This window comes from Oryza brachyantha, chromosome 9 (assembly GCF_000231095.2).
Source record: "Oryza brachyantha chromosome 9, ObraRS2, whole genome shotgun sequence".
In the NCBI taxonomy this organism is placed as follows: Eukaryota; Viridiplantae; Streptophyta; class Magnoliopsida; order Poales; family Poaceae; genus Oryza; species Oryza brachyantha.
Genome location: NC_023171.2, coordinates 10,631,592 through 10,657,362, shown reverse-complemented (window position 1 = coordinate 10,657,362; position 25,771 = coordinate 10,631,592). Strand labels below are relative to the sequence as shown.

General features: G+C 40.8%; 3 protein-coding genes and 1 long non-coding RNA gene across 7 annotated transcripts; 1 reads left to right on the top strand and 3 right to left on the bottom strand.

Moving 5' to 3' along the window:
• Positions 1-13: 13 nt before the first annotated feature.
• LOC102707058 (lysM domain-containing GPI-anchored protein LYP4) lies at positions 14-6,307 on the bottom strand. The gene is made up of 5 exons (XM_006660616.3): positions 5,580-6,307; positions 956-1,073; positions 685-849; positions 551-582; positions 14-470 (listed from the first exon to the last, which is right to left on the bottom strand). Exons 1-5 carry the CDS (start codon positions 6,241-6,243, stop codon positions 235-237), a joined length of 1,215 nt encoding a protein of 404 aa, XP_006660679.1. The 5' UTR covers positions 6,244-6,307; the 3' UTR covers positions 14-234.
• A 5,303-nt stretch (positions 6,308-11,610) lies between these two features.
• LOC107304947 lies at positions 11,611-13,698 on the bottom strand. Of its 2 annotated transcripts, XR_001551012.2 has the most exons (4): positions 13,622-13,698; positions 13,285-13,489; positions 12,183-12,540; positions 11,611-12,109 (listed from the first exon to the last, which is right to left on the bottom strand). It is a non-coding gene; the product is annotated as an uncharacterized LOC107304947 (long non-coding RNA). The 2 variants fall into 2 exon arrangements; XR_005812480.1 differs by having other exon boundaries at positions 13,285-13,665.
• A 4,097-nt stretch (positions 13,699-17,795) lies between these two features.
• LOC102706780 lies at positions 17,796-20,340 on the top strand. Of its 3 annotated transcripts, none has more exons than XR_005812411.1 (2): positions 17,796-17,994; positions 18,530-18,717. XR_005812411.1 is itself a non-coding variant. In XM_006660615.3 (2 exons), the coding sequence occupies exon 2, from the start codon at positions 19,319-19,321 to the stop codon at positions 20,018-20,020; it is 702 nt and encodes a 233-aa protein (XP_006660678.1). In that variant the 5' UTR covers positions 17,796-17,994; positions 19,308-19,318; the 3' UTR covers positions 20,021-20,340. The 3 variants fall into 3 exon arrangements, 2 of the variants coding, with proteins under 2 accessions (XP_006660678.1, XP_015696534.1); XM_006660615.3 differs by lacking the exon at positions 18,530-18,717 and adding an exon at positions 19,308-20,340; XM_015841048.2 differs by lacking the exons at positions 17,796-17,994; positions 18,530-18,717 and adding exons at positions 18,150-18,181; positions 19,308-20,340.
• Positions 20,341-22,179: 1,839 nt separating this feature from the next.
• Positions 22,180-23,961, bottom strand: LOC102704642 (STOREKEEPER protein-like). The gene has a single exon (XM_006661238.3). The coding sequence runs from the start codon at positions 23,735-23,737 to the stop codon at positions 22,424-22,426; it is 1,314 nt and encodes a 437-aa protein (XP_006661301.3). The 5' UTR covers positions 23,738-23,961; the 3' UTR covers positions 22,180-22,423.
• Between the last annotated feature and the right edge of the window lie 1,810 nt (positions 23,962-25,771).

Here is a 25,771-nt window from a genome sequence, read left to right as displayed (position 1 = left end):
TAAGTTTACTTGCCTCTCTCAAAACAACACGGCCAAAGAAACCATATTACTCGCAACTCATAACAAGATCAGGAACAATACAACTGCACAGGAGAAATCTGCGCTTGTGTTTGCGACTTTACAGGAGTGGATGACAGACAAATCGAATGAACGCAAAAACAATTTCGGCGCGACACAACCGAGAGCACCTTATGTACAAAAAATGGAGTACGTATCAACCGAGAGTTTGCTCTGTTACCACAGCAGGTTGGCGACGAGGCAGAGAGCTAGCGCTCCAAGAGCGTCGCCGACGACGTACCGGGCCGCCGGAGGAGGGCCGGAGCTCGCCGACGGGGTGCTTGTTGGAGCCATGCCAACCATCATCGGATCGACGCCTCCTTCGGATGCCATTGGCGTCGGTGACGGGCCGAGGTACGTCTCGAAGAAGGACGACGTCGGCGGCGGAATCAGCGGAGGATACTGATGTGGGGCTGCACGCAAGAACGGCTTAAAGTTTCGATTTTTATGGCACAAATGATGAGCTGAGAATTCAGAATAGTTGTATATATACCTGGGCATTGAGGCTTAAGCGCCGTGGTTAACCTGAGATGCACACGAGAGAGTACCAATGTGAGGCAAAAAACTGTTTCTTGTTTCTGAAGTGTAAGAGCCAGATGGATTTGGGTGCAGGAAATGAACAATTACGTGGTGAGAATTGTGCCGTTCACGAATCCGCCGTAGCTGCAGGACGTGACGCTGCAGCCGGAGCTGGTCATCAGGAGGGTGAAGTTGCCGAGCATCATGCTGCTGTTGGCGCACTGCATGCTGGAGCACGTCGAGTCCGCGAGCGGCGCCGGCACGCAGAACAAGCTGCAACAAACACGGAGCAGCGTCAGAAACAGGGGCGGAATTCTTCAGACCGATCGTTTTGTGTAAGATCTGGAGCAGATTCAAGGTGAAAGAAACAGGTGCCTACTCCAGGTTGCCCGGACCACAGCTGCACTGGACACACCGGTTGGCAGTAACAGCGTAGGTCCCGTTCGCCACGGCCAGGCCGTAGTCTGCCGTGAACGCTGGGAATGATGATCTGCACGCTGCATGTTACAGAAATAAAATCATCATCCATGTTAGAGCAAGGCTAATAATATAGCCAACAAGCTGGCTATAAGACTATCTATAGCCAGCTCTTAGCCCATCCATCCATATACTAGTTAGCTTTTTATTATTAATACAGGACCTGCATGTCACTCTCACAGAGTTTCTTGGTTCTTGTGTCTGAGCTGGCTACAAGCTTACAGCCTGCTTACACTCTCTCTCATCCCCTCTCTCCTTCACATAAGCATTTAGCCAGCTTATAGCCTGCTATTATACTTACTCTTAGATAAAAGAAGCTGAAAACTGAAGACTATATAGGTTTTGGGCTACCTCTATGATGCTATCTGTGAGCCTTACTACCTCTAGTCCCTCGTTTTTAAATTTTAATTTCTATCCGTAAAAAAAATTAATTTCTCAATTTTAAACATGGAAAACATATACTTCTTACTAATAATGATTATGAGATGAGTCAATCTATCTCTACTCACATCATCACCAAACGAATCAACATCAAAGCAAGAATCATCACTCAAAATAGATTCATCTAATGTGAGAGAATCATCCGGGCGCACTTTAGGATGCTGCATAGAGCCATCCTTATCCTCAAGTATATCTAGCACATGTTGGTGAAATCATTGTGGGTGAGACAACACATGTCGAGGAAAGATCTCCTTATCCTTATTTTTTACGGCCGCATGATCGTCCTCGCTCTCAGAGTCAACATCGCTCAGGTTCACCACCTCCAAAGCAGCAAACACCTTTTGGATCGTCTATTTCATAACATCCTTATTTGTTCTTCCTTATCCCTTGACTCTCCTTAATGTATTTTTCTCTTTCTTGTCAAGCTTGAGACAGTGCGCTCGCATCTCATTCGGCTCTCCACGCTTAAACCAAATGATAGAGTGGCTAGACCTACCATTCTTCTTGTATCTCACATTTTTGTAAGCCTAAGAAAACTTTTGAGTGAATAGATCTATATCATGTTTAGGTATCTTTTTTAGTTGCTCCATAATAATCATGTGTAGAGCGACTAGTGAAAAACCATCACACACTAGAGCTGAGTGGGAAGCAAAAGTGCTAGAAGAAGGATAAGCTACCAAATCCAAGATTTCTTGAGACCTTTATGTTGAAGAATGTTCATCTCATGGGATTTCAACTTTAAGTAAAACTTATCTACAATAAAGTTACTCAAAGGCACACTCTCTATGATAAATGTAGTTTTGATTTACCAAACTCTACGATCAGGGCAATTCAACAGATTGTGGGCTTTCTCACTGTCTATGTGTGTTTTACCAATTGATCTCAAATCATAAACAATCTTGTCAAAACGCTTGAAATAATCATCAATGGAGTTCTAGTGTGCATCTAAAACTTCTGCTACTCTCTCATAGTATCTTCATAGAAGTTGCACAAGATTGTCCAATTTTCATGAGGGACATAAGTTGTTGCACACAATTAAATTCACTTGGTCCCAAACCAGCAATCAGTAATTATCTTACACTGAAGTTAGCATTAACTTCCTCAAGATTTGCATTGGTGATGGCCACATCATCTGGTAAAGTGTAACCGTGTAAGGTGTTGTCACCCTTTTTCCACAACTTATGCCCTAAGGGAGCTTTCCAATAAACATGCGGTTTTGCATAGTATCTCTCTATAGTGTGTATTATTGCCACGAGTAGATTAGAACAAATTTAACTAGGCTTTAGTACCAATTGAATGACCAATACACACTATTAATGGGGTGAATATAGCTTGATTCACTTTAGACCCACAAAATACCTGCAAAAATTCCCTTGATTCGAGTATCAAAATCTTACTTATTTTGAAGCTAGATTTTATATTAGTGAATCATGGTTATCTCTAGGATAAGGGTTTTTTTTTTTTTGCCTTGTTGCTTCTCATCAATGCCTATAACAACCTGCAAGAGCCTCGGTTTTTTGCTCCAAGGCAATATAGAGGTTGAATCCCTTTTCATCACAAGGCAATCAAAAACCCAAAAAAAGTGAAGGTAGAGGAGAAACTTACACCACGAGCATTTAGAAGAAGGGGTCAATACAAAAAAAATGAAGTGCAGAAAGTAAAATGCTGAATTTAAATTGATATGGATGAATTCAAAATAAGCACTATTCATTAATTGAAATCAAAAGTAGTTCTTAGCACTCTCCTTCCAACATCATGTCAAATCACTATCCAACTATCTCTCAAACTTTCTTAATTTTTTGATAAGGTTCCTAACAAGTTATCTAAGGCCATGTTCGTTTGAGAAGGGGTAAGTTATCTTACCCCGGCACCGAAAACGTAGTAATAGATTAGTACATGATTAATTAATTATTAATTATTAAAAATATAAAATAAATTAATATGATTTTTTAAAATAACTTTTCTATAGAATTTTTTTTGCAAAAATATACCGTTTAGCAGTTCAAAAGCGTGCGCGCAGAAAACGAGGGGATAAGTTAACTTAGAGGGGGCAACGAACGCGGCCTAAGGGTTTGACACAAACTCTAGTGTCTCACCCCTCTATTTATGGCCCAAATGGCAGGAAAATCTCCTAAACACCCTTGGAGAGAAACCCTAATTCAAGAAGTTTCAACTTTTGGATATGATTTGAGTACACAAGATTTAGCCAAATCAGTAAGCCACACAGACAACCATAGAGATCAACTTCAGCCATAGAGGATCCACTACCAACGGTCGCCACACCACCTGAGCTAATTGGGGCATGACACATGGCCCCTAGAATGGATCTTGTGTAGCTGAAGTTGATCTCTATGGCCATATGTGGCTTGCTGATTTGGCTAAATCTCATGCAGTTTGATCCAATCCAAAGGATAAAACTTTTCCTAGGATAGGGTTTTACCCTATGAGTATTTAGGGTATTTTTTAAGAAGAGTTTTCTAGCCATTTAGACTATAAATAGAGTGTGAGATACTGAGGTTAGAGTTAAACCCTAGAGAACTTGTTAGGAGCCTTGTATAGAAAATTAAGACAATTTAAGAGTAGTTGATCAAAAAGAACATTGGAAAAAAAAGTTTCAAGAACTTATTGGACTTCTCAAGAGAAATAATGTAGACATATTTCGTTGGTGTTTATTTTGAAATAGACCAATCATTTATTATGACTAACTAACATCTAAAAACATACTACCTTCGTTCCAAAATATAAACATTTTAAATTTGAATCTTGTCCCACAACATAAGCATTTCTTACATTATTCATATTACTACTTATCTTCTCTCACTTCTCATTTAAAATTCTTTCTTATTTTATTCTCATATACCTTTCCACCTATTCTCATTCCTCATTTATTAGGGATCACTACTAACTCCGTCCCATAATAACTTTATTTTTGATTCGTGCGTCCAAAAATTTGACCATTTGTCTTATTTGAAAAATTTGTAGAAAAACTTTAAAAACTAGTTATGCATAAAGTAATATATATGTTTTTACATATAGTAACAATAAAAATATTAATCGTCAAAAATTTTAAATAAAATAAAGAGTCAAAACATTTTATCTATAAACTGAAAAATAAACTTAATATAAGCCGGAGGTAGAATATCTTAGAAAAGCATGCAGGACTAACTAGCTATAGCTAATGGGTAGCGTCCACTAATTGATCACCATTCTGTCCTTTTCTGTGTGATCTGACAGAACATCTGGTCATGATGATGATTGGAACCTTTGGTCCCTTTTCTTCAAAAATTATCGAAACTAAAATTCGATACAGAAACTTGGAGCAGAGCTTTTACCGACCTCCATATGGGAAACAGTAAAATTGCACAACTTTTCGGGGTGCTACCTATGTGCACGTATGAAAGTTGTGGAATTTCAATGCTTCACACATGGAGCGCACTACGACCTTTCAGCTATTTAGAACAGAGAAACGAGTCAGATTTTCTTTCTCCCAGCAGTGCAAGGCTCTTTTTGCACATTCTTAATTACCAAAATTTGCGTCGTGCAATCTGCCGCATGCTTCACCTTTTTCTTGTTCCTTTTCTTTTGCTGTCAGCCTAATTGACAGGAAACGAAAAGGGGGCAGTGGAAAGGTAAGGTTTTCATCCATGGACCCTTTTTAAAGCTGACAGTGCCGGTACGTGAAGATACACAATCAGAGCATCTGAACTGGCACTGGTAAACAAGTAAACAATGCAGACAAATGAGTGACTGCTGCCATGCTTGCATGTTTCACCTATTCATTTGAACTTGCAGGAATCAGGTTGGTAAATCTTGTGCTCACAGTAGTAAATCTTGTGGCTAGTGCAGACACAGCAGTGGGCAGTGCACTGAATTACCCAGGAGACACGCTAGACTAATCACATTACTGTCGGTATAGTGCCCCTACTGCTTGGCAGTAAATCTTTTTATTACCAACCAAATTTGTCGGTTAACCATGGAATCTACCCAACCGTACATCTCGACGGCACAAAGCAACAAAACCAAAAACCAGATCCAAGAAGGCGAGAAACTGACGAAGAAGGTGTGAAGCTAGCGAGAGGACTCACCGGGCAGCGGGACGACGATGATGTCCCCGGCGGCGAGGTCGGCGGTGGCCATGTCGTTGACGCTCATGAGGTCGGTGGCCGTGGTCCGGTACCTCTGCGCGACGGCGGCGACGGTGTCCCCCTTCCCGGCCACGTACGTCAGGTACACCGCGGGCAGGCCATTGTCGACGCCGCCGAAGCAGGCGCAGTGGAGCGGCACGAACAGCGTGGTCCCCGCATCGACGACGGCTTCGGGCTTGGCGTCGAGGATGCCGTTCGAGTCGCTGATCCAGTCCGGGGTGGTGAGGCCGCCGTAGACGGAGGAGGCGACGGAGGCGAGCGTGTCCCCCGGGCGGGAGACGTAGCGGACGGAGGTGACCCTGCGGATGCCGTCGGAGCAGGCGCAAGGGACGGGGACGCGGAGCGTGAGCCCCGCGGGGAGGATGCGGTCGGCGGGGTCGGGCACGGCGAAGTCGATGGAGTTGGCGGCGAGGATGGCGAGCGGGTCGGCGGAGAAGAGCGCGGCCAGCTCGGCGAGCTTGAGGTCGGCGTAGAGCGTGTAGGAGAGCTGCGCGGGGCAGGCGGTGGAAGAGGAGCAGGACTCGAGCGTCGACTTGGACCACGTGGGCGCGACGGCGGCGGCGAGGAGGAGGAGGAGGGAGAGGAGGGGGCGGTGCGGTGGCATGATGACGACGACGACGGTGGTCGGGACTCGGGAGTGTGTGCGAGAGTGCGAGTGCGAGCCAGTGGAAGCGGAGACTTTGCAGAAGTTGAATTCGCATGTCTATAGAACGATATAATTCAAGTAAATATTTTTATATTCTTTATAACTATTTAGATAAATAATATAAAAAACACGCAGTACACGGATAGATTTTCTATCCATACGCTAAAAAGTATTTCCTCCACCTGGAGCCTGCCCAAGTGTGTGGAGACTCAGGGCTTATTCGGATTAAAAGATAGGAAAAACGTAGGATAGAAAAAACGTGAGAATATGAAAAGAATAGAGGTGTAAAACAGAGGATTGGAAAACATAGGAATAGAGAGTTGGAATGCATTCGGATCAAAGGATAGGAAAGAAACAGTAGTTTGTTTGTTTTCCTTTAATACAACGGTGATGACTTTGTTCTTATCCTTTCAATGGCCACTGACCACCCAGCAGATTTGTTTTCTTGCTTTGATTAGTTGTGTTTGCCTCGGTCTTCCGCGAAGGAATGAAAAAAAAAGCTCAGAGTGGATGTAAAATTTCCTGTGAATTTTCCATGAAACAAGCACCAAAGGAAACTTTCCTTAAGTTTTCTTGCAGCTGATTTACAGCATCCGAATGATAGGATAGGAAGAAATCCTATTGAACAGTATTCCTCTAAACTTCCTACAAAAATACTTTGATCCGAATAAGTCCTCAGAGATTCGAGAGGGTCCTCGGCTGGGCATTGGAAAGTGTGCAGGTTTTGGATCTAGCCCCTTAGATCCACGTCCTCTGGGATAAATAAGGAGTAATATATTTGTAAATAAAAAATAATTAAATAAATTTTTATATACATATTTTTAGTGATGTAAAAGCCAAGACTATAAATGGTGAAGAAAAAGCTTAAAACCAACAATAAGTTTAAAGTTGAAGTTTAAATTTTGGCTTATAAGTATAAACAAAGTGAAAAGATATGATGTAAGCTTTTTCAGATTATTTAGCATAAAAAAATAAAGATCTTAATTTTTTTCTTTTCATCACTTCAATGATTATTTTTAATTTTAAATTAAGATTTTTTTCTAACTAATATTTTATATATTTTTTAGAGAAAAGACTTAAAACCCTGCTTTTTATGAAACAAAGAAAGTTTACCGCTAGAGATACCAGCTTACAGTGTTTGAGAACATCCAAAAAAACAGACATAGACGACCAAACAACCTTAACAAAGAAAACAACCTCCAGCTTAAAAACCCAAAAGGAGCGCTCAAGATTAACAAGCTATGTACATCACACGCCTAATCAAAACAGCAGCCTTAACCTACTTCAACTCTTTGACTAAGTTGTCCAACACAATTCAGAATCTTCTCCTTCATATCTATCATCTTTTTTTCCTCCTCCTCTCCTTAACAAGTGTGCTCCATTGCATTATAAGAGAGATGCCCCTGTAAATTATTAGATAAGAGAATTAACAATTTTTTTTCCTGAAAATCATCTCGTTTCTAGTAAGCCAAATAGTCCAGCAAAAAGCTCCCACAACCATTGCAATGCATACTCCATAAGAGAAACCATCTGGGCCTAAATGAAACATCATCTCTAAGTCCCCTGGAGTAACGGGCCAATCGAAAACCTCTCTGCACAAGCACCAAACAAATCTAGCTATGGAGCAATTAAAAATTATATGATTAATAATTCCCACTTTCCCACACAAAATACAGTATTCTGAACCTCTCCTAATTTTTACTCTTCGAAACTGCAGTAGCTTGGATTCTTTCTTTTGACACTAACCATAAAAATGTTTCACTTCAACGGAATGGTGGCTTTCCATATCAGATTTAACTTATGAACCAACACCCCTCTAAAAGAAAAAGGAAAAAGTTATACAAAGATTAGTTTATATTGGTACGTGTGTGATTATAGAAAGTAAAATTATTTTAGATTGGATGGAGTAGTTTATTAGGCTCATGCTCCACATGCTATCAGATATGGTTACCGTATCCTGACAATAAGCCGGTACGTGAAAACATTTTTCTGACTCGTCTAGACGGCCGCATCGGGTGCGAGGTTTTACATGGCTGTCTACTCTAATTACAGGAGTATCCGCAAGATTGCGACCACAGAGGATCCAGATATGCGGGTGTTGGTTCGTTCGAATTTTGTCCTGTGCCGTAATCTGACAAAGGAATGAACCATGACTCCGTTTTGTTTTGTATCCTGATTCATTTCGGATTGTTTAGATTGAGAAAATTTTTAGAAAAAATATCACGTTAAATGTTTAATCGGATGTTGGAAGAGGTTTTCGGACACGAATGAAAAAACGAATTTCACGACTAGCCTGGAAACCGTGAGACGAATCTTTTGAGCCTAATTAATCCGTCATTAGTACATGTTGGTTACTGTAGCACTTATGGCTAATTATGAACTAATTAGGCTCAAAAGATTCGCTTCGAGATTTCTTTTATAACTATGCAATTAGTTTTTTGATTCATCTATGTTTAATGTTTTATTTAGGTGTCTAAAAATTTGATGTGATGTTTTTGGAAAAAAAATTTGGAAACTAAACATAAACAAGGCCTCAATCTGATCTGATGAAAGCAACGGAGTTGCTTGGCATCTTTGCAGTGTACGGTTTCGTTTTTTCCCATTGTCCTGAAGAGGGCGTGCTAATCTGCTGATTGGGATCTGGCAACCAAGAGGCTAGAACACCGATATCCATGTGTGCAGAAACGAGTCTACTAGCTCGATCAAATATATAAGTATTTTTATATTGTTTAGTATAGATTAAGAAGATACTAAAAGATTTTTTTTTACATTAGTGGTTAATTTTAAATTCTCTTTTTAAATAGTTGATTGGCTTTATAATAATTAGAGTAATTGAAATCATGAGAATCATGTATGTAGAAATATACATATGATGATATACAATATTAATTCTATAAATATTTATTTTGGAATGGACGGAGTAAATTGCATCAGGCCGTCGCCAGTCCCTATCTTTGCTCCTTTCAATCCAGAAAATTTTCATTTTCCAACGATTCACAGGCTCGCAGCACATAGAGTTGGTATTGGTTCAGCACTATACACTGTATACACACTAAGATTCTGAATAACCAATTTCCCCTTCTGAAATCACACGAGCCAGAAACTCCGTTCCTGAGAAATCAACAACCATTCAAACATTCACTGTTGCAGTCTGTATGCTACAGCCTACAGACTGCGGAGAATCCCAAATTTGATGAAGAGGGCGAGAGGAGCTGGCACTGGCAGCGCCTAATAGAGAAGCACACAACTCCAATTCTCCAAACGATGCAATGGGGCTATGGGGAATCGACTTGGGTACAGTAGTCCTGTAAACTAAACAAAGCGCAAGGAAATGTGCAAAGTTCTTTAAGCATGAGCTATTATTTATTACTCCATCCGTTTCATACCGTAAGATGCTTGTTTTTTTTTCTCGTAATGTTTGATCATTCGTCTTATTTAAAAAATTATGAAAATATTATTTATTTTGGTTGTGAATTACTATATTATCAAAAGAACTTTAAACACGACTTATCATTTTTTTATATTTATACTAAATTTTTAATAAGATAAATGATCAAACGTTATAAAAAAAGTCAAACATCTTATATTATAAAACGGAGATAGTAGTAAAGACCCTCGGGGTTGTTCCAGTGAGCTGAGCTCCGATGGTGCTCTCACCAATGAAAATAGAGCGGAAAAGACAAAAGGTGGAGTTTGTTAAGGGGAATTTGGAACGAAGGACAATGATAGTGATGAATTTTGGGAATTGGTAGCGGGCGTCGAGGCTAGGGTTTCTAGCTTCTTAGCGTCGGCGACAACGATCCCGGCAAGGTAAGCTGGTGTGGCTTCAAGGAGGTGGAAGAAGAGGTCAAGGAGCTTTGGTTTTCTGTTGATGGCAGCCAGCGAGGTGGTCTAGAGAGGGAGATGGAGGTGGAGGTTGTGTGGTGTGGTTTCGGCGGTGGTTCTGCTAGAGCGGATGAGCTCAACTCTATCCAACTCGTTTTTGTGCACAAACTGTCGAAGACTCGAAGGGATGATCTTGCGATCTTAGGACGCATTTGCGAAGATGGGTAGAAGGTTGACTTAGCCGTGTTCGCCGCCCTCTTAGTAAACTTATCCCTCCTTGTTTTCTATGTGCACGTTTCCCGAACTACTATATGGTGTATTTTTTAAAAATTTTCTATAGGAAAGTTGTTAAAGAATTATATTAATCTATTTTATATTTTTTAATAATTTATAATTAATTAATCATGTACTAATCTATTACTATATTTTTCGTGCCATAGATAAATTAACTTACTCTTACTACGCCAAACGCATAAGGTTGGATTATTTTAAATGGGTTTTGTAAGTTCGGGGTCCATTGATTTCTGATATGATACTGTGGTTTAAGGATGATTTGGAAACTCCGGTCAACTGAGGGACCAGAACTGAACTTAATCCTACTCGTAAAGATAAGCAGAGGCCCGAAGAGTTTTGGGCCTTGAAAGTAGCGCATCGCGCCCCGACACAATCCTGACGCTGAGCATGGACCCAGTTCACGAGCTGGCCCAAATCCCTTCTATGGCCATTCGCCAAGCACTAGACGATGTAGAATTAATTGCAGATCCAAGTTAAAAGGAGTACAGTGTAAATATAAGTATTGACCAACAAAATCGCTGAACATATACTCCCTCCGATTTTTTAATTAACGTAGTTGACTTTTCAATTTATATTTGACCATTCATATTATTCAAATTTTTTGTCTAAATATACTACAAAATTATAAATTATACTTAAAGTTACTTTAGTAATAAATTAAATCATAACAAAATAATTAATAATTATATAAATTTTTTAAATAAGACGAAGGGTTAAAAATAGATTAAAAGTCAACGGTGTCAATTAAAAAAACAGAGGGAGCACGTTTTATTTCATCCTATAAACGGCGGTGCTAAGCTAGGATTGAATGGATCAACAAGCAGCATGCCATGTATATCTCCGGTGTACTTACTACCAGTAGTTACTACGAGCCCATGGATCGCCGCTGACAAGCTAGCATTATTCTAGTCAGCTCCGGCAAGAGTTTTTCCATGAAGTTGTGCAGGCTAGCGATCGAGAGAGTTGAATGAATTGTTCACATCAGCGCCTCATTTTTGTGAATCATTGGTGAAAAAAAAAGGCACATGTCGAAAGATAGAGCGCATTTTTGGAGGGGATGGAGAACAGTGCAAATTTATGAAGCAAAACTCGTCATCCGGAAAGCATATTAAAAGTTAATTGCTGCCTCTCGCGTCAATGTTAAGTGCAGATAACTTCTAGTGATTCAGTCAAGCTTTCTACTCGATCACCAATAATTGCGGGTCCGGTTAGAAAGATTTGCTCCGGTCCAACGAAAAGTATCTCACGAGACCGGTACCTTGAGGTACTACATCGCTTTCCCCCATTGGATCCAGTTGAATAGAATGTGCACTGTTAGATCTAACGGTCAAAAATAATTTGATACCAGTACCTTAAGATATTTTTGTTACTTTTTATTGGACCATAAAATTACTCTGTCTACGGCAGTTCGGCAGTTCGATAGTGATGCTGTTGAATTAGGACGTATTAGGAGTAGTAATCGGTTTGAATATCTAGCTAGGCAAGTTGCTCATGTATTTGCAAAAAAAAATTGGGAGTTTCCAGACATCAACAAAGCACCGATCGATGTCAACGCATGTGCTTGTCAACGTCGTGAACTGTGCATCGATTGCTCCAAGTCTGCGTACTGTACACCAGTTGATTTCATCAGCGACATGAACATTGGATACTAGCTCAAGTGGTACTTGTTAAGCTAGGATGCATCCTTCTGAACCATCATAAGTTCCTACATTTTCACGTACTAATGTTAATTATTATACATATCAAGACAAGGACATGATTATCGTTGCATGCATTACCTTACCTCTGAAGATCTTTTCTTTTTTCTGAATATGCAATGTCAGTATGCAGCAGTTACTGCAGTCTCTGCAAGAACAACACACATGGAACATAAATCCCAGAGAGAAAGAAGCAACGCCAGGGAATGACATCGATCTGAAGCCTTGAGGTGGTGCAACTACAGGTGGTCTTTCAGGGTGTAAATGGCATCGTCGTTCACAGCTGCTGCGTGAGTGAAGTAATGAGCCTAGCTAGCCAGCCGTCCCTGCTTAATTAAATGCGCCGGCAGTTAAGTTCATGTCCCCTTCTTCTGAGTGTCAGTTCTCACATCTCTACTCCCACTCACAATATGCATGCATAATTTCATCTCCAAGATATCTGCATGCATAATTGTTGATATGTGCTAGTTTCAGAGAAAGAAACGCACCTGTAGCAGTTAAATCCGTGCAAATCTGTACTACCTCCCTCCTTAAACGTTTGACGCGTTGATTTTTTTATACATGTTTAATTATTCATTTTATTCATTTTTTTATCAAATATATAAAGTTATATATATACATAAAAGTATATTTAATAATAAATAAAATAATATAAAAATAATTAATAATTATGTAAATTTTTTGAATAAGACGAATAGTTAAACTTGTATAAAAAAATCAACGGCGTCAAACATTCAGAAGGAGGGAGTATCATCTTTTGTAAACATATATAATTAAGAACTGGAGTAGATGACTTGATGCCAACGGAGAAATGCAAAGGGTTGAGAGGTGCATGAAGCTGCAGGGTGCAACTATTTCGATTCAGTCTGTCAGTAAGAAATGAGAAGTTTGCAGCATGTGTTTCCAGCATATGCCTAGCACGCATGCTGTATGGAGTTATGTCCCTAGCTAGCCATGGTTTTTCTTTTAGATGGCATCAAAATCTTGACTTCTTGAATCTTGATGAATAAATCTATAGGTTATCTGAAACTTTTGTTTGTTCATATGCATTTTTTTCTCGAACACGTTTGTTCATATGCATCAATGCATGACAAAACAAAACACAAGGTACTCCAGTTACAGCTAAAAACAAATGAAACATTATTAACACACAAGAGCATGAGAAGAACATATAACAACATACCAGTATACCACACTCGATCGAGAGAGAAATAGGTCATGCAGATGCTGGTTAAAGGGATTGAAGCCTGGTCCGAGATCACCAAGCAAATACACTCCATGTCAAGCAGATCGTGAAAGCCTCCATGCATGAGCATGGCGCATAATGTGGAGACCTTGAACCAGACAACGATCCCCTTAACCTAGCCTCAGCCCATTCGAAAGAACACCTACCAAATCGATCAAACTGATTAAGAGTTCATCGCCATGGACAGATCGAGGGGCAGGAGGAGGAAGCTAGAAGAAGACATGCCAAGAGAGGCTAGTACAGTAGTAGAGCAAAGAGATCAAGAGCCACTCACTGATCGCTACTAGTGCAGTAGCTAGATAGCGCTGGTGTTTGTTTTTGAAGAGGGAGAGGAGGGCAGTTGCCGCAGTTGCCTGGGATGGGATGGACCGTGTTGAATTGCCATTTATTGAGGGGCTATAGGCTCACCATGCATTGGGCACGAGCTGCACTGATGGCTGCTGCAAATGGACTTTATTACTTGTGGTACAGTCATGTGTGCAGTGCAGCTGTGCAGGCTGGAGCTGGTCGCTGGTGGGGGCCTTGGGGCTGGGGCTGGGCCTGGGGCTGATGATAAAGGTACATTTATAAACGGAAAATAAATCCATTTATAAACAAAAAATAATTTATGAATAAAAAATTATATATATATATATATATTTACAATGATTTAAAAGATAATGCTGAAAAATAAACATAGTTGAAAGGGAAAAGATAGTTGCACATTTGCACTTAAGTCACGGATAAGTGGCCGATAAGTGGGATTTTGGGCACCTCTGTAATAGCACCTGTCACAAATATATGTGGGTCCATGAAAGAGTGGAGCTATTACTATTTGAATAGAGTAGCTATAGAATTCTTTTTACAAATTCGTAAAATTATGAGTTTGCTTATTTCGGTGTCACAACTGTGCCAAATTAAACTTCGTTACTAAAAGTAGTATGCGGGCCATATTGCTGATAAACCACGACATTTTAGATAAAAGTTTGAGAGTTTTTTTTAAAAAAAGATAAAAGTCAGCAACATTTTGTGTAAGATAGATGTGCTATCGGGCTTAGTTAGCAAAAGTTTGTGCTCCCAAGTGACCTTGAGATCTGCTGCCAACGTCTTTATCGACCGAGCTTGACCTCCGCTTCCATATTGACATATGAAAGGAATTAGATCTACGTTTATAAAACATATGTATTGATTTATAGATAAATTTAGATAGACTTAGTCTTATGATATAAGAGTATTAGTAAAAGATTGAGGCATCAGATATCTAATTTTGTAGCTTAGCATGCATGGTAATTCGAATTTAAAAATACTAAAATATTTATTTCTTTTATTTATTAACGAGCATCTGCAAAATTAATTTTGTCCAGAGGTACTGTGCCCATGTGGGGCAGTAATTTGTGCTCTGTCATGCCAGTCAGTGAATGGATGGAGCTGCTGCCCTGCATTTTATATATGTCGTATTTTAATTGCTATATATATTTATTATTGACATATAGATATATTAATTTTACGGTTTTTTATAATAAGTAGAGTCAGTGAGAACGATTACTATATATAATCCACCATTAATTTTCTTCTAAAAAGATAAAAATACAAAAAATTAGTGATGGTGGGTACCAATATTTTAGTATTAATAAAGATGTGATAGAACCTCATTGGTTGCAGCAATTATAGGGTCATGATGCGGCAGTGATTGAGAGGAACAGGGACGCAGCAAAGGCTGATTTCTCGATAAACGAGAGATCACAGCTGTCCATGTATGCATTCAAGACTACAGTTCGGGTATAGTTGGAGTAAGGCCTTGATTAGTTTCTAAATTTTTTTTCTAAAAACATCACATCGAATCTTTGCACATCTAAATAAAACATTAAATATAGATAAATCAAAAACTAATTGCATGGTTACGAAAGAAATCTTGAGACGAATCTTTTGAGCCTAATTAGTCCATAATTAGCTATAAGTGTTACAGTAACCAATATGTGCTAATGACGGATTAATTAGGCTCAAAAGACTCGTTTCGCGGTTTCTAGGCTAGCTGTGAAATTCATTTTTTCATTCATGTCCGAAACCCCTTCCGACATCTGGTCAAACATTTAACGTGACACTTCTCCTAAAATTTTTCTCAATCTAAACACCACCTAAGAGTATGGCTAATAATATAGCCAACAAGCTAGCTATAAGATTCCTTGTAATCTTCTTATAACCCATTCATATAATGTTAACTCTTTATTTTTAATACAGGACCCACATGTCTGTCTCACATGCTGTCTTGGTACTTTTGCCTGAGCCAGCTATAAGCTTATAGTCAGCTTCTCCTCTCTCTTCTCCCTTCTCTTTTCCACATCAGCACTTAGCTGGTTTATAGCCTGCTATTATACTTGCTCTAATTCGACCGTAGTATTTTACTAAAGATAAAAAAATATTTGGACAACTATTAATTAATATGAAATTAAGAATCTACTCTAGACACGTGAGATGATGAACTTCTAAGCAGAATTTTTTAAAAAAATATACTACTGTTTAGCAGATTGGAAAGCGTGCTTGTAAAACTGAGAAATAATACTATGCAAAAGAAATTAGTCTTCAATAAATAATTTTTTTCCGTCAATTTGTTTAAACTTCCTGCAGGCTCCACTGCTGAAGGGTTCGACTAATTAAGCTAAGAGAGGAATAAAAAAACATGCTAATAGTAACAAGAACGATGCAATAACTATACACATACTCCATTTGTTTTATATTATATAAGATGATTTGGATATATCTAGATTATTTATATCAATGTATATTGTTTATATATATTAGTATCCATATGAACTATCAGAGTTGGTCTATTCAACCCACTAATGTATGAAACTAAATATTTCACCCCTTGAAATACGTAACCAGTTCAAATACGCCCATAGAGTGGATTTATAGTTGGTTTTACTGAGTACATGATGACATGGTGCTTGTTTTGGCCATGTGGAGTATGAAGGGGGCAGTGATATGTGATATTGTGCAGTTTAGTATTTTTTTATAAGTGAACTGGCTTGAGAATGATAAACATTAGTGATAATGTGTAATTTTTAGAATTGTTCAACTTAGGTTTAGTGGGTCAATCTTTATACCGTATAAGCATTAACGCTATCACATCAACATCTACATGGCAAAACCATCTACAAAACCGCTTCAGGGATTATTTGATCTAATTTTTGTATTTCAGGGTGTGAAATATCTAGTTTCATACATTAGCGGGTTAAGTAGACCGATAGTTCATGGGATGAATAAGACTTTTTCCAAGTGAGGTCAATTCTGTTCTTTTTTGTGTACCAGGTCATCGCCATCTACAGCAAGCAAGCAGCATGCACATGTCCGGAGGAGAACCAACGTAAAACGAAGCAGCAGGGGCGGCAGCACTTGCTGCTGTTTATGTGGAAAAATTACGGCAAAAATCTGCTATACGTACGCAGAAGTCTACTAGGAGGTTTTTAAATATACGGCGCGTCCAAGCAGGACGGCATCCGCGCAGTTGGGAGGGGGGGGGGGGGGGTGATCTCATCCTTCCTCCGTTTGCAAGGAGGCGAAGAAAGAGATGGCTGGGGCATTTTAGGTGAATAGAAAAAAATATTTTGTCAGTATGTGGGGCCAATTGCTCTCAGGGAGTATAAAATAACATGTTTCTAAGAGAGAATTATAATGACATATTTATAATTAGTTGAATTGTAATGACATATTTCTAAACTTATATTTGTAATGATATGGATCTAATTAACCCTTCGAAAAAAGGAAAAGGAGCTCCAAAAAAAATAGAGGCTGACTGGTTTTTTGTCACCTGAACTACCCAAAATCTCAATATTTTTGGAAGGCCCAGATCGCTCTAGATTCGTACAGCTACATCACCTGATCCCATCTTCGCGGGCCAACGACACACATACGCGGCGGTACCACGCCCCTTTGCCTCGCCTAGGCACTACACAATCCAAATACTCCGTCCATAATTTTTTTCTCATAGGACATCGTTGACTTAGTCCACGTTTGACAATTCATCTTATTCAAAAAAATATAATTATTAATTATTTTGTTGTAATATAATTTATTATTATAGTAACTTTAAGAAGTTTACATATTTAGATATAAATTTTGAATAAGACAAACGATCAAATGTAAATTCAAAAGCCAAGCCATATAAAAAAATATGGAGGGAGTATGAACTTACGAAGACAGACAGGGTGATCATTTATGGAGTATGATATATTTATAAATAACAAATAATTTATAAATAAAACATTTATACACGTGTTCTAATCGATTTAGACAGTAAAAGAAAACATCAAACAAACTATTGACGGTTAAGGCCATACCTTGGCGGTTGTGTGCTGGGCCTCGGCCCATCAATATCTCCTGGGCTTTCGCCGGCCCACGTCGTTGCCCACGTGGCAGAGCGAACCACCCACCACCACCCCAACCCAACCAGGCCACACGTCCGGCGACTCGGCAGCGTGGGGGGGAGACGAGAGGGGGGGCTCCTCAAAAACGCCACCGCCGCGCGCGCCCTAAACCCCAGCAACCTCGAGGGGGGCGCGGCCTCTCATCTCCCCGGCCGACGACGACGACGACGGCGCCGCCGCTTCGCTCCGGCCGCCGCCACACAGCCGCCCGTGCGCCGACCCCTCGGAAACGGGGGTTCCGGTGGTGAGTCTCTCTCGATCTCTCCTGTTCGAATCCGCCGTTTCGAGCCTGGTAATATCCCGCCGCCGCGTTTCAAAAAATACCGGGCTGGCGCGCGGGTTTGCTTTGAGTGGATTGTTTGTTTTGCGTGTAGTTCTTGATTGGATTCCTTGATCTGGAACTGTGCGGTTGGTGCTTCCTGGAGGTGGAGGTGCGTATCTGGGGGGTAGTCTCCTCAAGTTCAGGTTTTGGAATCGGTTGTTCCCCTTATGTCCAATAGCATGCCCAAATTTTACCCCGCGACGTTCCCTTTACCAACACTGTTTTAGATCATGCTCCATTTTAGTGACTTAGTGTGGAGATGTTAAATTTGGGGAATTTTAGACCTCATGCATTTCAATTTTCAACTGCCAAAGTGTTATATGAGTTCTGGTTGCTGGCAACTTCATTACTTTGGACCAGTTTTTTCTGTGCATCATATGATTTTTTGAACGTTCCGATAGTCCCTCAATGGGAGCGGTTTGCCGCGCATCTTATAATTGGTCTCACATTTTGGCAGTTGAAATGTCACTCATTTGCAGTGCAATGACGACCATCAAGGCTGATACATTTTCTTGGATACTAGGATCATCTGGATTTATCTTTTGCAATTTATCCGGTGAAAAAAAGATCATGTACCTCTGACATCAACATCTCTGCGATTATGTTCAATTTTCTGTTTGGTCTGATATCATCTTAGCATCAACTTGTTCCCATAGAATTTGTTGTCAGACATATCTATATATTGGTCGAACTTTCTTAATTATTCCAACTTTGAGCGAATTAAGGAATGAAAACTGAACACATGATATATGTGATGAGAAGCTAGAAGCAGAATGCATAGCTGCCCACACTTAACAAATCAGGATGAAACAGGAGAAGTGGTTGGCATCAAACATATGGTTTGGCCATAATATTCTGTTGTTGAGCTATACCTTACATCTTTGACCATTGAGCAAAGTTTATAGTCCATTTCTAAGGAGAGTTAACAAGGAACTTTTCTAAGTAACATTTTTGAAATCTTTTCCCTAGAAACCTAAGGAAAACTTGAAATCTCTATATCATCATTGTTTCAGAATATCAGATGGGAGTGATTTCACACCCCTGGGTCCATTGACCTTTACTGGAACAGTTTAACTAAGTTCACACCTTTTCTTCATTGCTAGTGAAAGCGCATTATTAGTTGATCTAGCCAGGATCCTCCCTTTTTTTTTATTTTGTGATGTGGACAGTATGAAACTATGAATTATCTTTGGACAGACTTGAAACCTTATATTCTGAATCTATGCATCCTGCAGCTTTTACCAAGATGACTAAAATTACAAGGAGCAAGAGAGATTCATCTCGTCAGCTCAGATCACATTGTCAGAGACCCTTCAGCCAATGCAATTTCAAGAGAGTTGCTAATCAGGAGTCAGCGTTGCAAGCAACAGAGAAATATGCATGGAAAGATGCAATCTGCCCAGTTTGCTTGGAATGCCCACACAATGCTGTCCTTCTACTCTGTTCATCTCATGATAAAGGTTGCCGTCCATATATATGTGCAACAAATTTCCACCACTCAAACTGTCTTGATCAGCTTATAGATTCGCACAGTAGCTCAAAAGACTGTGAGGACCTAGGCTCCATAGAGCTTAGATGCCCTCTTTGTCGTGGCGAGGTTAAGGGATATACATTGGTTGAACCTGCTCGGGAACAGTTGAACCAAAACAAGAGGTGCTGTATGCAAGATGGTTGCTCATACATGGGTAGCTACGGGGAGCTTTGCAAGCATGTAAGAAAGAAGCATCCTTCTGTGAAGCCTCGTTCTGTGGACCCTGTACATACTTACAGATGGAGGCGGCTTTTATTCCGGAGTTCACTGCAAGATAGGATCTGTGCAACGAGTTCACCAATGGTGCGAAGGGTTTTGTATGCTATGTTGCAGTTTGAGGAATTGCTGGCATCCTTTTGGAATGAAGGTGATCATGGTGCTATGCAAATCAATGAAATGAACTTAGCTGATCCATGATCTCTCAACCTCGCTGAAATGTGAGAATATCTTATGCTGTTCTCGCAATGAATCAGTGATTTGAGCCCTGCTGATCCATCATGTGTGACCTGACGTTTTCTGTTCTGAGGGGATATTTATCGCCATCTTCAGAAGAAACAGAATCTATCCTATGCTATTATGAATCCTGACCAAACTGTTGGTGTAATGGCGTTGAAGGGTGTTGTTGATACTTCATTTTAGCCCCCTTTTGTGTTCTGTGATGCATTGTTCTTGTGCATCCCTTTTGCACTGTGTGACATTACATTTTCTTCGGAAATGCAAGTTCAATTGCCTCCCCATATCTTTTATTCCTACCTCCAGAATGTGCATAATGTTTCTTGTCAAATGTCGCGTGACAAATGGATGTAGTACTAATATTGAATGTACACACTGAATCTCCTTGAATTTGGGACGATTTCCACTGGCATAATAAGCGTCACATACTATTTGAGGCGTCTACCCGATGAATTTATCAAGATGGTTTAGATTAGCACGAAATATCTGCGTTCCGATCCGAATTGGTTCGATCAGATGGTTCTACAGGCATGTTGTACAATTAGTTCGTTCAGATGGTTCTACATGCGATTTGTACTTGTGAATTTCAACGCACCAGCTCATGTAAACGACAATGCCTCCGTTGAAAATGAGGAATTTTAAAGGAAATAAACTGTTACCGTCTTCATTCAAAACTTTTTAGCATTACCTAGATTTATATGGACGTTAATAAATCAAGACATATATCTAAACAATATGCATTAATATATAAATGAATCTAGACAGCTAAAATGTTTTACATTATGAAACATTGAAACAGAGGGAATACTATTTATAAAAATTCATTCCTGCGATCCAATATCCTGTTTCGTTGAATCTCTAGACAGTCACGTTCGGACCACTATCTGGATCGTTGTGTGGGCTGTGAGCCTGTGACTGTGCAATGGGCACAAATTGTAATTGCAAGCTTGGAGTAAGCATCAAACACAGAAGTCAATATAGCGAAACTAAGTTGAAGGATATGAACTCGAGCAAACAAGAAAGCACAAGAGTCATGCACCCAAGTCACAGAGTCACGTCGCGATCTGCTCATCTGCTGAATGTTGCATGCAAAAGGAGTTCTAGTTGAAAAGAAGTGATTTAAAAAAGAAACAGAGAGCTCAAAAACGATTCAGATATTCAAGGGTACGCACATGCAACATCAATGATATAGCCTTATAGCATAAGGATGATGTAATAAGGTCATATATATCATAATATCCACTGCATAAGGACATCAACACACAAAAGCAAATATCTACACATTAAGGGCCGTTGGGCACATGTCATACTTTCACTGGAACCAAATGGAACAACTTGACAATCAACAATCCAGGAAACTATTGGTCTGGACTCTGGATAAGTGACATGTTCATTGCATAAAGATCAAACATAGGTTTCTTTCCAAGGCTAACTTAAAATGATTGTCACTCTCATGGAGATATATATTCTCTTCATCACTCAAATCATACATTTAGATGACAGAGACATCAAATTTGGTAAATCATCTCACCCTCAAAACCATGTGTATGAATCACTATAATGTTTTCATAAAGCACACACCTAATTTTTATTATGAACTAAAGACACAGGATACAGTTGACCATCCTTCTGATTTGTTGGGTACCTCTCAATTGCTACTATTAAAATCTCAATTTCTACTACAAAATCAGTACCAAGTCAAATAGTGGTTTTGCCATTAATGTAAGTCAAAAGTTGAATAAAGAGACATAACAAAAAGGTAAATGCATTTAGTTGTATTTAAGAAAACAAAATATGTTATTTAACTAAATGTTGTCAGTCTCACAGATGCTGTGTTAACATCTGATCTTGGTTGCATAACATGTTGTTCCAATTTACTGCTATGATTGAGAAACCAAATGAGAAGGTAATCATATTTTAACCATAATTAAGAAAAACACACTTAACATATCACCTTTCCATATGAACATATGCTATTTACCTAAATTCTGAGGTGCTGCCATGCCAGCATGAACCAAACATATGCATATGCATAACATCATAACTCAGTTAGCCGATGTGATTGAAAAGATTAGCACACAAGAGAGATTGAACAAAACAAGATGCATTGGCACACATTTATATAAACAACAGAAACGTTTAGCATATAACGCAAAGTTAGCACCTAAGCATCACAAAATACATTGATTCAGAATAACAAGGTGAACACCATATCTTCCTTGTTCTATCCCTAACTTTTGACTGAGGCATGTGCAACCTTGTCCATAAAAGTAATTAACTAACCACAGAGATTCTATCTAGAAACAAAAAAGACACTAATTGCGCCCCTTTTAATAATGCACTACTCACCAAATATCACCCATGGACTCAGTCAGCCATCTCCAGAGCATCAAGTACCATACTCAGTGTATCCTTCATCAGGTCCATCCGACGCAATTGCTGTCTCATCTCTGTCAACCTGAACTTTCGCAGCTTTTCCTCCATCACCTGTGCTTTCGATCCTTCAAGCAACTCAAACGCCTTCTTGAACACTGCTCCACTTGGATGCTGGCTAGACAGCTCCTCAACAGTTTCCCACAGGTAGGGATATACATCCTTCCCTTTCTCAAAATCACTCCTGCCTCTCACATTGGCATTCACGGCACCCATTCCAGTCCCATTGCCATTTGCCATAGTAACTGGCATCAACCTCTGATTCTTGCGTTGACGGTTATCCCGGCCACACTCCATATCATCATCACTCTCTTCGCCATATCGCTCGTCCTCGCTCTCACCAGCATCAACATTATCATACCCACTTCCTCCTCCATCACCAGCTATACTCATTGTCCCCCAAACCTTCTTGGCAACCTCGTAGATACTCTGGTCATGTGGAGTGGGGAAGTCCTCCCTCCCAGTCTTGGCACGAGTGGCAAGCAATTGGTATTTCTGCTTGAGGCGCCGGACCTTATCACTGAGCTGTGTGATTGATACCTTGACACTGAGCTGGCTACGGATGTAGCTGTGGAGCTTGTCAATGTCTTGCGTTGAGCCAGGGAGCACCCCACGCTTGGCACGGTACGTGATGAGGCCGCGCAGGATGACAAGTTCGTCAGCTTGGCTCCAGACCCGCGACGGCCGCTTCGAGTGGTCCGCGGAGGAGGCCACGGCGGCGGTGCGGGGGCGCTTGGCGCGCGACTCGGAGGCGCCCATGGAGCGGCGGGGCGGGTCCATGGGGCGGGAGCTGATGGGCTTGATGGCGGCGGCCTCGGCGCGGGAGGGGCGCGGGGGCGGGGGCGGCGAGGCGTTCCCCTCGTCGGAGTCGGCGCCGGCAGCCGGGTCCGCGTAGGCGTCGGACGCCACGGGCAGGGCGGAGTTCTCGGAGTCGGAATTGACCTCGACGGAGCGCGGCCTACCGGGGTTCCCGGCCCTGGGCGAGGCGGCCTCCCTCCTGGAGGCGCCGCCGTCGGAGTCGGAGGCGGCCCCGGAGTCGGATCCGGCACCCGAGGCGTGGGGAGCTGCCGCCGCCGCCGCCGCGGCGACGCCGGCGCCGGCGCCGAACTTAGGGTTAGGGTTCGCTGGCGGCGGGGTCTTGGACGGGGACGGCGACGACCCGTGGCCACGGGCCGCCTCCGCCGCCTCGGAGCCCTCGGACGCCGATCCCGCCGCCGCGGCCTCCTCGGCCGGCCGCTTCGGGGCCATGCGGCGCGGCGAGGCGAGGCGAGGGCTGGCTGGTTGGGTGGGTGGGGGTGGGTTCCGTGATCTGTCGCGCTCTTCTCTCCGCTGCCGCTGCCGACTGCCGCTGCCGCTCCGCTGTTCAGCGACTCTGCATTTCTCTTTATCTGTTACCGTGGTTTTTTTTTTTTCTTCTTCTCTCGGTCGCGGCCGCGCGGCGGCTGCAGCAGAGCTCCGGTTGAGTCGTTGAGTAGAGTAAAGCGGGGCGGCGGTGCGGGTGGGGTTGGGGGGTGGGGTGCCGGCGCTACGTGCCAACTCGCAGGCGCAGTGTGGTGGAGTCCTAACCAAAATGTGTCAGCTTGCCTGGTGTACCGGGTTCAGTGGTGCCGTTCAACTGTGCGTGACCACTGATAATTAGTGTCAGCTTTGTGGGTTTTTTCTCTCGAACATGTGCGATTTTGAGAGTGAAATTTTGCGTGACTGCCACTCAGGCCTCCTCTATCCCTCCGTAAAGAAAAATCTAATATTAAATGTCACACATTTCAGTACAATGAATCTTTTCATAATGGGTAGACTTTTTATAGGACAGAGCAAGTACGGCTACAGCGGAGATTTCAAATTAATTTATTCTATCTATTTTAAAATATAAGCACTTCTGTAATTTAAACTTTACATCACTATATAATTATTTTCATACCAATTTCTATGATTTCAATTATTCCAAATACTTAAAAAAATCTAATTAATTTAAAAATTAACTGCTAAAGTGATTACACAACCTAAAATTTTTTTATATATTTCGAATGGATTTAGTACTTCAAAGTTTCTAGTGAATTCTTAGTACCTCTGTCTCGACTCTCGAGATATGAATTTCTTTTTACCAATTTACATTACCAAAGTTCATTTTATTTTAGAACAGAGGTACTTCTATGGTCAGAGAATTTTTGTCGTGAACGCTCTTTAATAAATGAATGTTCATTTAAAAGAAATCTGAGAATCTGAGAATAATTTGCAGTTTTGCTGCCGTCTTGGTTCTGAATTAGTGGACCTGCTCGAGTAATCTGTGTTTACGAATCTATGAATAGGCCTGCCAGTGGATTGTAATCCAATCTAAATCCGCTCAAATCTATTTCTTTACTAATTAGTCTACCAAACCAACTCATACCAATTATTTTTTATTGTGATCCAATCTAAACCAATCAACTTTGATTTTAGCCCAACCCGCACCAATCCATTTGGTTAAAATGGATTCAACCTACTCTTGCAGAATGGATGCACCATTTGATATGTATAAACTCGGACCTAAAATTTAAAACTCACGTTCACACTATAAAAGTTTATCAATTTTGACTGAAATTTAGTGGGATGATCTGTTATATATAAAAGCAATTTTGTGCAAATTTTGGTCGATTTCTACATATGGACCCCACGTATGTCTATTATCTTATCCATTAGCTATCCAATTAAAGAATCAATTTACGCTCCACGGGTTAAATCCATTTAGAACATAAAATAACCTAACTAAATCCAGTCCATACCAATCCATTTGTCTTTATAACCCAATCCAATCCAGACTATTTAAAGTTACAATTCATTTACACCTAAAAACACAATCCAAATTAAAAACAACCCATTTAACTCATTTTCATCCAATCCATTAACAGGCCTATCGATGAGCAAATCTCAACTGGGTGCGTGCACATGCAAATCGTCGCTTTCACGAACAATTCAAGTTTTCTGTGGCGAGACAAATTTGCCTCCCGGTGCCGGAGAAGTCCCCCGGAAACACAGTAGACTGAGACCTCTGGATTTATAAAATTCCAACTGATGTGATGTGCTCCAGTAAAAAGCTTGCCGGAAAAGACAAGAAAATACTGCATGCTGCTGCTTTCGGCGAGCAGCTTTGGATAGGAACGCATGCTATCGCTGGCGGTGCAACGACTTGGTCCGTGGGTGGTTTCGACCATATCCACAACTACTCCTGTTTATTTTGTTATCAGCATCATGGATAGAACTGTATTTAAAGTTGGCCTAGCAAATAATACTAAAGACCGAATATTT

What these genes read in the sequence shown, in the direction of transcription:
- LOC102706780 (XM_006660615.3), top strand. Translation starts at nt 19,319, where the DNA reads ATGACTAAAATTACAAGGAGCAAGAGAGATTCATCTCGTCAGCTCAGA.
- LOC102704642 (XM_006661238.3), bottom strand. Translation starts at nt 23,737, where the DNA reads ATGGCCCCGAAGCGGCCGGCCGAGGAGGCCGCGGCGGCGGGATCGGCG.
- LOC102707058 (XM_006660616.3), bottom strand. Translation starts at nt 6,243, where the DNA reads ATGCCACCGCACCGCCCCCTCCTCTCCCTCCTCCTCCTCCTCGCCGCC. An exon ending in CATCGTCGTCCCGCTGCCCG is followed by an intron (nt 1,074 to 5,579) that starts GTGAGTCCTCTC and finishes TGTAACATGCAG; the next exon opens with CGTGCAGATCATCATTCCCA. An exon ending in GCTTAAGCCTCAATGCCCAG is followed by an intron (nt 471 to 550) that starts GTATATATACAA and finishes TCTTGCGTGCAG; the next exon opens with CCCCACATCAGTATCCTCCG.